The sequence below is a fragment of the Vanacampus margaritifer genome, chromosome 15 (assembly GCF_051991255.1).
Source record: "Vanacampus margaritifer isolate UIUO_Vmar chromosome 15, RoL_Vmar_1.0, whole genome shotgun sequence".
Lineage (NCBI taxonomy): Eukaryota > Metazoa > Chordata > Actinopteri > Syngnathiformes > Syngnathidae > Vanacampus > Vanacampus margaritifer.
The window spans coordinates 7,767,572-7,778,908 of NC_135446.1; the positions used below are offsets into that span (position 1 = coordinate 7,767,572).

General features: G+C 42.8%; 2 protein-coding genes across 3 annotated transcripts; one reads left to right on the forward strand and one right to left on the reverse strand.

Moving 5' to 3' along the window:
* The first annotated feature begins 388 nt into the window (after window positions 1-388).
* On the forward strand, window positions 389-7,342 carry copg2 (COPI coat complex subunit gamma 2). Its single transcript, XM_077544757.1, has 24 exons — window positions 389-527; window positions 926-978; window positions 1,063-1,143; window positions 1,210-1,281; window positions 1,346-1,425; window positions 1,879-1,954; window positions 2,026-2,118; window positions 2,199-2,285; window positions 2,369-2,526; window positions 2,610-2,743; window positions 2,819-2,886; window positions 4,005-4,193; window positions 4,268-4,363; window positions 4,439-4,682; window positions 4,760-4,835; window positions 4,902-5,005; window positions 5,788-5,913; window positions 5,979-6,047; window positions 6,112-6,293; window positions 6,365-6,494; window positions 6,566-6,663; window positions 6,732-6,870; window positions 6,949-7,047; window positions 7,122-7,342. The coding sequence occupies exons 1-24, from the start codon at window positions 491-493 to the stop codon at window positions 7,250-7,252; spliced, it is 2,622 nt and encodes an 873-aa protein (XP_077400883.1). The 5' UTR covers window positions 389-490; the 3' UTR covers window positions 7,253-7,342.
* Window positions 7,162-10,699, reverse strand: mest (mesoderm specific transcript). 2 transcript variants are annotated; one of them, XM_077544759.1, is made up of 13 exons: window positions 10,631-10,699; window positions 10,195-10,371; window positions 9,754-9,833; window positions 9,594-9,671; window positions 9,385-9,521; window positions 8,671-8,729; window positions 8,564-8,604; window positions 8,397-8,467; window positions 8,219-8,320; window positions 7,727-7,803; window positions 7,597-7,660; window positions 7,395-7,526; window positions 7,162-7,310 (listed from the first exon to the last, which is right to left on the reverse strand). In XM_077544759.1, exons 2-12 carry the CDS (start codon window positions 10,352-10,354, stop codon window positions 7,409-7,411), a joined length of 987 nt encoding a protein of 328 aa, XP_077400885.1. In that variant the 5' UTR covers window positions 10,355-10,371; window positions 10,631-10,699; the 3' UTR covers window positions 7,162-7,310; window positions 7,395-7,408. The 2 variants fall into 2 exon arrangements, with proteins under 2 accessions (XP_077400885.1, XP_077400884.1); XM_077544758.1 differs by lacking the exon at window positions 7,162-7,310 and having other exon boundaries at window positions 7,328-7,526.
* Between the last annotated feature and the right edge of the window lie 638 nt (window positions 10,700-11,337).

Here is an 11,337-nt window from a genome sequence, read left to right on the forward strand (position 1 = left end):
GGAATCCTCATTGATATCCCTTTCCAACAATACCCATTTTGAGAAAAATGGACCCAGAAGTTTCTCTGAGATATTAAGGTTCAAAGGAAGATGGCCACGCCCCTTTTAGCAGAAAATGTTCAAATATTTTCAGTTTCCATTTCTATTTGAATAATACATAACACCACACATCCCATACTATTGTGTTGTCTAAGAAGGCATGGAACAACGCGGATCCAGTTTTTTCTTATTTACAAATTGAGTAAACGTTGCATTGCTGTCTCGTTTTAATATTTCAATATTTGCGTTCTAACTCTTTAACATAATGTTAATAATAATAATAATAATGTTACGTCTTACTTGTTCAATAAAGTTTTGATAACAGGGTGGGGGAAAAAAGTCATTTGATGACGTCTTCACCGGAAGTACATTAAGTTGTGACTACGTGGACGGTTTTGTTAGCATTCCGTTTACATTTTGCGTCTGCTGCTCGTCAGCGAATTTCGACACGATGATCAAGAAGTTTGACAAAAAAGACGAAGAGTCCGGTGAGTGATGAACGTTCTCCTTTTGTCTCGTAATGGTGACTACGATCAGTAAGTTTCATAACATGGAGGTTCGCTTTTGGCGTGCTAACAGATTGCTAGCATGCAAGCTGAATATGAGCGATCGGTTGACTTAACGTCACAATGCAAGCGTAAATGTCGCTTTAAAGTATTAATTGGAACCATATAATGGTAAATGTACGTGTCACTTTTAATGTACTTTGTAATGTGTAATTGTTATACGGTAAGAATAGCAAAAGGCGTTGCATTGGGGTCAGTTTTGCATACACCGTTAAGTAATGGTGCGTTAAAATAGCGTTATTAAATCAGAATTACACATTAAAAGTATTCCACTCCTGTTTGCCACGTCCTCCTGATATGCTTTTCCCGCTTTCCTTCAGGAAGTGGATCAAACCCTTTCCAGCATCTGGAGAAGAGTGCCGTTTTGCAAGAGGTGCGCTTCCAATATGTGTATTTATTCGTTATTAAACGGAATTAATAATGATATGTGTGTGAATGATTCTCATTTTGTCCACAGGCTCGCATCTTCAACGAGACGCCCATCAACCCGCGGAGATGCCTGCACATTCTCACCAAGATTATTTACCTGCTCAACCAGGTAGCGTTTTTTTTTTAATGTACATTTTTGCACCTCATCTCACATGGTGGGCTTTTATCCTTTTAGGGTGAACATTTTGGGACCACCGAAGCCACTGAGGCGTTCTTTGCTATGACCAGGCTCTTCCAGTCCAATGACGTAAGATCCAATAATCCATTTTGAAGTGTTCTTTCCAACTATAAATTTGAATTTGTCCTATTAGCAAACCCTGAGGAGGATGTGCTACTTGACCATCAAGGAGATGGCCAACATCTCTGAGGACGTCATCATTGTCACCAGCAGGTTCGGTTATTATTACATTCGGTTGTGGACGCTATATTAACTCATTCACTGCTATTAACAACTATAGACGTCAAAAATTCATTTGAACTATTCATATTAGTTTTTTTAATGTATTTAATTTTTTCCCCACTTTTGTTAACAAGAGTATGAAAACCTAGAAAAAATATATTGTACATTTAGAACAGATATAAAATTTGTGATTAATCGTGAGTTAACTATTGAAGTCATGCGATTAATTACAATTAAAAAAATTAATCGCCTGACGCTCCTAATTTTTTGTAATCTTTTGGTTAAAAAAAAAAAGATTAATAAAAAAAATTCTAGGTTTTCATACTCTATTCAACAAAAGTGGGGGGGGGTGTTAAACTAATAGAAATAGTTCAAATGAATTTTGGACGTTGAGAGGCGTCAATGACAGTGAATGAGTTAAATAATAATGGTGCCATTGTGCAGCCTGACCAAAGACATGACTGGCAAGGATGACGTGTACAGAGGACCAGCTATCAGAGCACTCTGCAGGATCACCGATGTAAGATGTCTACCAAATATGGGTTGGAATAAAAAAAACAAAAATGCTGACTCTGTCACCACGTGTCTCAGACCACCATGCTGCAAGCCATCGAGAGATACATGAAGCAGGCCATCGTCGACAAGGTGCCGAGCGTGTCCAGCTCGGCCTTGGTCTCCTCACTGGTGAGACGCGCCCGGAGTCAACGCTTTACATTTTCAATTACGATGTCATGTTTTGACCAGTCATCATTTGATTGTTTCAGCACATGGTGAAGATGAGCTACGATGTGGTGAAACGTTGGGTGAACGAAGCGCAGGAGGCGGCCTCCAGCGATAACATCATGGTTCAGGTGGGAACATGCCAAAAAGCCGGTGTGCTTACCTGGACGTCGTACACTCGATGTCAGCGTCAACTTGTAACGTTGTGTTGCAGTACCATGCTTTGGGTCTCTTGTACCATCTGAGGAAGAACGACCGCCTGGCCGTCACAAAGATGCTCAACAAGTTCACAAAGTCGGGCCTCAAGTCGCCGTTCGCCTACTGCATGCTCATCCGCATCGCCAGCAAGCTTCTGGATGAGACGGAAGGAGGGTGAGAGAGAGGATGCTAAAATGTTCACGCCGTCTTTGTTTTCATTCTTGATGTCGCAATTTTTGATCGGGGCGTGCGCGCAGGCACGACAGCCCCTTGTTTGACTTCATCGAGAGCTGCCTGAGGAACAAGAACGAGATGGTCGTGTACGAGGCCGCCTCCGCCATCGTGCACATGCCCAACTGCACCGCCCGGGAGCTGGCCCCCGCTGTGTCCGGTAGGTTCGCATACACAACAAAACAAAATGGCCGACATGAGTGAGTTCTTAATTGTTTTTATTTTCTTTGTGAAGTGCTGCAGCTCTTCTGCAGCTCACCCAAAGCTGCACTGAGATACGCGGCAGTCAGGACCCTCAACAAGGTACTTGATGATTAGGGATAGACCAGCACAGATATTGGGCTTTAACGAATATCGGTATTGGCCTTTTTTCAAAATCTGACGGCCAGGGTTATTATCGTTTTTGAATTTTTTATTTGAATTAGTTTTGATTTCGTTTTGAGTTAAAAAAAAAAAAAAATTATGTAGTTGGTTTTAATTAGTTTTCAAGGTGGTATTGTTAGTTTTTATTAGTTTTAGTTAGTTTCAGTGTTAGTTTTAGTTTATCAAAATTACTTGTGCGCAATATTTAAAAAACACCATGGGAGCAACGTCATCTGAAGGTGCTTTTCTATTGGCTGCTGTTAGATGACATCACTTTTGTGTGACAGACTTTCAAACGTCCTTATTCTGGTTGATACCAAATTAAATCTACTTGAACCATTTAAAATCATCCCCAAAGGCTCATGCATTAAAATAATTACCAAAGACAAAAACAAAGGACATTTTTACTATAATTATAGTTAGTTTTGTAAACATAAAATTTAGTTTTCGTTGTTTAAAAAGCATTTTCGTTTTTATTTTGTCGAAATTGTTTTTTCCTTAGTTTTATTTGCTGAGGGCCGATAAAAGGTAAAGCTAAAAGCATTTTAATCTCAGTTAACTTTATAAGAGATGCTCCTGACCCTGGGAACATTCTCAACCTTTTGTTCGACATTACAACAAAGAAATGTGGAAGTTTAATATTTTTTTTCTTAATTTTGGGAAAAGCCATGATATTTACTTTTTAAGACGTACTGATAACCTTGGGAGCTCCCTGAATTATTTTTTATTTTATTTTTTGAAATTTTAAATGAATAACGCCCAAGATGTCTAAGATATATAAAAAAAAAATCTACCTTTTGAAAAGTCTGAAAATTGTTCACTAAGCATTAATGCTTTAAGACTTTACAACAAAGTCAAGAAAATTGTAACGCCAATATTTTCCCCCTCCTTTTTACTGAAAATGAATATTATCTCTCAAATATCAGTTAACCGCCTCCTTGACCACTAATAATCGACATCGGCCCTGAAAAAAACCCATTTGGGCCTATCTCTATTGATGACCTCACTGCAAGTTGGCACGTGGATGTGACGTTTGGTGTCGCGCTCCCGGCCACCAGGTGGCGATGAAGCACCCCTCTGCCGTGACGGCGTGCAACCTGGACCTGGAGAACCTGATCACCGACTCCAACCGGAGCATCGCCACGCTGGCCATCACCACGCTGCTGAAGACGGGCAGCGAGAGCAGCGTGGACCGCCTCATGAAGCAGATCTCGTCTTTCGTCTCGGAGATCTCCGACGAGTTCAAGGTGAGACTTTTAGCGGCGGGGGTCGACTGTCTCAACGAATCCAGGGCACTGCTTTACTTGATTTGCTGTTCCAGGTGGTGGTGGTGCAGGCCATCAGCGCCCTGTGTCAAAAGTATCCCAGGAAACACAGCGTGATGATGAACTTCCTGTCCAACATGCTGAGAGACGACGTAAGCGACGACGAAAGTGCTCCGGAAAATCGTCGTTAATGTAAACAAGCGCTCACCCGCGGTTTCTTTTTGAAGGGCGGCTTTGATTACAAGCGCGCCATCGTGGACTGCATCATCAGCATCATCGAGGAGAACCCCGAGAGCAAAGAGACGGGCCTGGCGCATCTGTGCGAGTTCATCGAGGACTGCGAGTACACGGTGCTGGCCACCAAGATCCTGCACCTGCTGGGCAAAGAGGGCCCGCGCACGCCGCAGCCGTCCAAATACATCCGCTTCATTTTCAACAGGGTGGTGCTGGAGAGCGAGGCCGTGCGAGCCGGTCAGACGCATTTCTCGACGGCAACGTAAAACAATCTCACTTTTGGGTTTAAGCCTCTCTTTTTTTTCCTTCATCAGCTGCGGTTAGCGCTTTGGCCAAATTTGGTGCTCAGAATGACGACCTGCTGCCAAGTGTTCTGGTTCTCATGCAGAGGTACTTCCGTTTTTTTGTTGTTGTTTTTAACTACGACACAAAAGTTTAAAGCTGGTGTTTGTGCAGGTGCATGATGGACAGTGACGACGAGGTGCGGGACAGAGCAACATTCTACATGAACGTGCTGCAGCAGAAGCAGAAGGCGCTCAACGCTGCCTACATCTTCAATGGTGAGATGAGCTCAAATGATTACCTTCAGTTTTGGTAGGGAAATTTTCATTTGGAGTTTTGTTTTTTAAATTTAGTTCATTTTAATTAGTTTTCAGTGTGGTTCTGTTAGTTTTTATTAGTTTTAGTTTTTAAAAAATCTTAGTTTCAGTTTCAGTATTATTTTTTGTTTAATGTGCAGAATACTTCTTAAACACTTATGGTAATATGAAAAAGTAAGACATTTCTTACCGAGCGTTGAATTTTGGCTGAATTAAATGTAAAAGCAGGCAAGCCGAGCCATTGGAGCCAAAAGTCAAGCAGGCAAATTTGTCGCTTAGCAGCGACGTCATCTGAAGGTGCTTTTCTATTGGCTGCTGCTTAGATGACATCACATCTCTGTGGCACTTCCAAACGTTTTGATTTCGGTTAATTTCGAAATAAATATATATAAATAAAAGGCTCATGTATTAAATTAATTATCAAAGACTAAAACTAAAGACATTTTTTCTATAATTATAGTTCGCTCTGTAAAGAAAATAGTTTTCTTTTTTTAAAAGCATTTTCGTTTTTATTTTATTTTTTTAACAAAATTGTTTTTGAATTTTTGTTTTTTTCTGGAAATATCTCTATCATTTTTTTCCCCCAACCTGCACTCAAATTGGCAAAAAGGTCTAAGCAGTGTGCATATTTTCAAAAATGATTTTTTTTTTTTTTTTTTGTAGTTTGTGTATAATTTTTTTAATAAAAGCCCAGCCCTACGTTGAGTGTCCTCCTAGCATTCATCTCGCTTTGTTGTGTTGAGGCTTGTCGGTGTCCATCCCCGGACTGGAGAAGTCGCTGCACCAGTACACGCTGGATCCCTCGGAGACACCGTTTGACATGAAGACGGTTCCTCTCGCCACCACGCCCATCACAGAACAGAAAACAGGTCAGTCAGTCAAGTCAGATTCAGATTTTCTGGTCGGAGCCTTGAAAAGTGTCGTTTCCGTTCAGAACTCACTCCAGTGGCGACCAGCAAGCTTCCAGAGAAGTTGGCCCCGTCACGCCAGGATATTTATCAAGGTGCGAGCTTTTCTCGTTTATTTATTTTTTGTTTTTTTTAAATGACGCTAATGGAACGTTGTAGAACAACTGGCGGCCATTCCGGAGTTCCAAGGTCTCGGCCCGCTCTTCAAGTCGGCCGAGCCGGTGCAGCTGACGGAAGCCGAGACGGAATATGTGGTGCGCTGCATCAAGCACACCTTCCCCAGGCACATGGTCTTCCAGTTTGACTGCACCAACACGCTTAATGACCAACTTCTGCAGAAGGTTCCAGGCCATACATTTAATCACAATACGATTGAGTCACTGTTGTCTAATGGTGTTCGTCATCATTTCAGGTTCTCGTGCAAATGGAGCCGTCCGAGTCCTACGAGGTGCTTCACTACATTCCCGCCACCAGCCTCCCGTACAGCCAGCCCGGCTCCTGCTACACGCTAGTGCGCCTGCCCGATGACGACCCGACAGCCGGTAAGACCAACGCCGCATTCTGATTGGCTGCTCCTGACATTTCATCATCCAATAACGACGCCGGTTTGCAGTGTCGTGCACGTTTAGCTGCACTATGAAGTATCTGGTCCGAGACTGCGACCCCAACACGGGAGAGCCGGACGACGACGGTTACGACGACGAGTACGTGGTAAGTAGCGGCGCGCCAACAGCGGCTGTTTGTTCTCGCTTTGGTCTCACTACGCTCATCTCCCGCAGCTGGAAGACCTGGAAGTGACGGTGGCGGACCACATCCAGAAGGTACTGAAGCCGAACTTCGGAGCAGCCTGGGAAGAAGTGGGAGACGAGTTTGAGAAGGAGGAGACGTTCGCCTTGGCATCTGTTCGCACTTTAGATGGTACGCTGAAAAAAATGCACGTCACAATCGTCACGACTACTTATTTCATCCAATGCCATGTTGTCGATCCTCCTACAGAGGCGGTGAAGAACATCGTCAGCTTCCTGGGCATGCAGCCGTGCGAACGCTCGGACAAAGTGCCAGAAAACAAGAACTCGCACATCCTCTTCCTTGCTGGTGGGTCTCATTCACCCAAAAAAAAAATGTACACAAGTTTTAAGTTTGAAAGATTTTTTTGCCTCACTTTCCAGGAGTTTTCCGAGGAAGTCACGACACACTTGTCCGCGCTCGCCTGGCGCTGGCCGACGGCGTCACCATGCAGGTGACGGTTCGCAGCGACGAAGAAACGGTTGTGGACGTCATCCTGGCGTCCGTGGGCTGAAGTGCAACATTTATCTTTTACCGCTGTCTAAATCTAACATCTGCTACTTAACATGAATCTGCAAGAGAAATAAACGCTGATCACCGTAAACCTTTTTTGTACAAAACTATTTATTTCATCGTCAAGCTCTTTCTTTCCTTACTCTGCATGTCTAGTTCAGAAGGAGTGAATGAAATTGAAGTAAGCTTTGAGGAAACCCGTGGGGTCTTCCAGCTGCGGGTAATGACTGATGTGCTCGTCTAACACGCTGACAGTGGACTTCCGCACCAGTTGCCTGCGGGAACATCAAACGGCGCACACCCGTCACCGCTGTGCTCACGAGGAAAAAGATGAACAAAACTCACTGGTAAAGGCGGACGAAGTGTGGGTGCGGGTTGACCGGGTCCAGCGGGCCGTAGATCAGGTGTACTGAAAGACCAAGTCAGAAAGGAGAGCGAACGTTTTGGACACCATATTGTGCGTGATGTCACTTACGTGGCACAAAGGTGGACGTGAGCGCGCCGACCCAGCGCTCTCTGTACTTTAACCTCTGGTTGATGAACTGTAGAACACTGACACACACAAATATTTTTCTTTTAGAAATGCATGCACAGTACATGACATTTTTCCAAATACATGGTGTTGCTTGGCTGATACGTTTTTTTTTTTGGGTGGACAAAAAAATAGGGACGTGCTAAAGGGTAGCAGGGACCTTCATATTGCAACAATTGCTAAATATTATTTCAAAGAATGCTTAAACCATTCAGTGATGGACATTTACCGCATCACATGTAGCCAGACAATATAAAAATACTCATGGGCCTGCATTCTGAATCCTCTATAAAAAAAAAAAAAGACTTATTACTGCAGAAATGTGATGTTTAGTATACTGCCCCCTGGTGGGGAAAGTCCAAACATCAATTTATTAAGTTAGGCTAGTGTGTGTGATCAGAAATATTGCATATATAGTGATATTTTCTTACACACCTGTCCAAAACAAGGTTGCCATCATTGTAGCGCAGACCGGTCCACATGTCCCAGAACTCCGCATCTGTCGGCTGAGTGTACGGCCCAAAAACCTCTCCGATTCTGTCATGCAAAGACAAAACCAGTTAGCAATTTTTGTGTGTGTGAGACTTTGGATAGAAAAAAACCCATTGCTGACCCCTTTTGGAAGATCATGTAGTTGGTGAGCCGCATGAGGACCGGAGCCAGGAATGTGGAGTCCTTGAGGAGCTTGAGGGAGGCACAATGGATCTCAGTATAAGACATTACAAGCTCAATGAAAGCTTGTCTAAAAGGGCAGGCGAGCGAGCGATGGGACTGACTGACCATTTGCAGCAGGCGAGGGTGGTGGGCTTCAGGGAACAAGCCTGTGGGGAGCACAAGTCAGCACCAGTGACTGTGAAAATGGAAGAAGATACCGCAAACAACCTCACCTCCATTAGACAGACACAAGCTGTTGATGTTCAGGTGACCAGTGCGGTTCTGGTCACTCCTGTCCAGACGAAAAAGCACATCGTAGTAAAACATTAAATATGGACACTGGTGTTGTCACGATATCACAATTCCAACTTTAATAACTGCATAAAAGTAACTTGATAGACACTGAAACATGGAAAAAATGTTTATTTATATATCTAAAGACATGTACAGATAATAACAACACTTATAGGTGAATATTCTGTATCCTTTGCGAAAACTGACGAATATAAGTGCAGCTTATTGAGCCAATTGCGAAACTTTTGGTTGTGTGTGCCTGTGTCTGTATAATACTGCCCCCAGGTGGGCAAAAGGAGCAGCACAATGTCCACTGAATCGACGCATTTCTTTACATTCTGTCATGAGTGCATGCTTATAAAGTACAATAATATAGAGTATTATTTTCTTATTAATTAATCAACTGAGATTTGGAGCATATTTTGGGTTCTACTACTGTTGTGTGGATAACCAAAAATGTAATGCTACAGTAAGCATGTTCGTCGAGCTTTCCACATACAAATACATTATTTTACAGGAGTAACAAAAAACAAGACGAAGCAAGCACACTTGGATTCGAACTTGGCTAACAGCACAGAAGTGCCGGTACTAAAAACACGAGGAATTGCATAATTTTTTAGACAGCTGCAGAAAATTACAATCTTGAAGTTTACCTGTAAAGCAGCTCCAGCGCCACCGTGTCGCCGTAGTCATGTGACAGCAGGTTGATACGCTGGTTGGCCAGACCCAAGTGCGCCACCAGCGCCTCCACCACGCTGGCCTGCTCGAAGATGGAGTACCTGTGTGGTCGCTGAGCGTCAAGGCGACAGGAAAACCCGTCAATTAAGTTCACTTTTGATCGATTTGATAGAGTCACACAGACCGGCTTGTCGCTGAAGCCAAAACCCAAGAAGTCCAGCGCTATGACCCGGTTGAAGCGTTGGGTGAGCGGCTCCCAAATCTGGATGTAGACAGAGTGAACGGACACACGCAAGTCTTACAACAAATTATAATAATTTGCAAATGGATTGTGTTGTTCGGACCTTGTTCCAGTCGTAGCTGGAGGTGGGGAAGCCGTGGAGGAGGAGAACGACATCGGAGCTTCCCAAAGCGCCGTGAGAGTCTGTTTGGAGATGACACATACATACACATCCTGAAGTTATAGTACATTCATTATTCCCACACAGTATGAAACAGTTCTATGTAATTCAGGGGAGGACCGGGAGTTAGTGACAGTCAAACTTCTCATGTATATAAAAAAAACAAAAACAATACCTATACCTCAATGTCTGACATGATAAAGACGTTGAAAAATGCTAACAAAGACATTTAAAAAAAAAAAAACGCTCAGACCACGCCCACTGGAGTTCAACATTTCCGATGGCCAGTCCTCCCCTGAAAAATGCTTTTCAAACTTTTGACACCAAGTACCGCCTAAAACCAATAACTCTAAGCACCAGTGACACTACAAACACGTTGCTCACCTGTGTAGAAGATGCGCCTGTCCCTAAAGGTGAAGCCTTTGCCGGCGTTGCGCCACTTGAGCAAGGCAGCCGACAGCTGAGGCGGCGGCATGTGCAGGTAAACGGCCAGCAGCGGGATGCACAGCAAGCCGACGAGGAGCCACCACTCTTTCATTGTCATTTCATCATCAGCTCATTCTGTGCAACGTACAAAACAACAGCGGCCCATTTCAATTGCATTTTCTGATATTTCCTTTCACTCGCATAATCATTTGTGCGGACACTCGCAAATGCTATATTAGCATTAGCAAGCACTAGCACCTATCATTAAAAAAAAACTTCCACTGCTACAGCCCTTACGACACAAAACAAATCAGAAGGCCACAAAAGTATCATATATGGTTCTAAGTTGTGTAAATAAGAACACTTAAGAGTTTAAAAGGTTTGAAATGCTTACTCCAAACAAGACGTGAAGACCTTCGGACCTGGACGAGCGTCCATAGCGGCAAAGACTACCGTGACGACAGAAGGTTCACTCTTCTGAATTACAAAATTCCACATTTTTTCATAAGATTTTTTACCTCCAAAGGCAGGCACGAACGGACTCATATATACTCAAATTATAGATTATATCTGAAAATATATTAAAATTGACTTTTATTTTGATTTTACGTGATAAATGTCACCAGTTGTTAATGAATAGAGAGTGCGTCTTCTTTTATTACACGATCTGCGTTGTCCAACAAAGCTTTTACTGCCATCTAGTGGCCAACTGCTGCAAATTCAGGTGATTGTACTCTACCTGTTTGTTTTATCGACCGTAAACGTAAAAAAGATTTATTTTTAATGCAACGTTATAACATGTAAATTAATGTAATCTCAATTTATTACATTTTATTCATGATCAATTTTCTAGTTGCTTCTATTGCATTTTTCTGTTATCCTTGTATGCGTTTTGATCACCAAAGAGTAACGTTCCAATTTTGTTGTACACTACAATAACAATAAAGGCTATTATATTCATCCATCCATTTTCTTAACCGCTTATTCCTAACAAGGGTCTAGAGGTTTATTATGATTAAAATTAGTATTTTTAAGTACAGACGGGAGACGACTGAGCCAAACACTGGTCAATGACCTTTGTTTGATTGCTAATCTTATCTG

Coding starts and splice junctions, on each gene's coding strand:
- copg2 (XM_077544757.1), top strand. CDS start 491: ATGATCAAGAAGTTTGACAAAAAAGACGAAGAGTCCG. Junction 2,744..2,818: donor GCTGGCCCCCGCTGTGTCCG/GTAGGTTCGCAT, acceptor TTCTTTGTGAAG/TGCTGCAGCTCTTCTGCAGC. Junction 4,683..4,759: donor GAGCGAGGCCGTGCGAGCCG/GTCAGACGCATT, acceptor TTCCTTCATCAG/CTGCGGTTAGCGCTTTGGCC.
- mest (XM_077544759.1), bottom strand. CDS start 10,354: ATGACAATGAAAGAGTGGTGGCTCCTCGTCGGCTTGCTGTGCATCCCG. Junction 9,834..10,194: donor CAGGCGCATCTTCTACACAG/GTGAGCAACGTG, acceptor ATCTCCAAACAG/ACTCTCACGGCGCTTTGGGA. Junction 8,321..8,396: donor TACATGATCTTCCAAAAGGG/GTCAGCAATGGG, acceptor TTTGCATGACAG/AATCGGAGAGGTTTTTGGGC.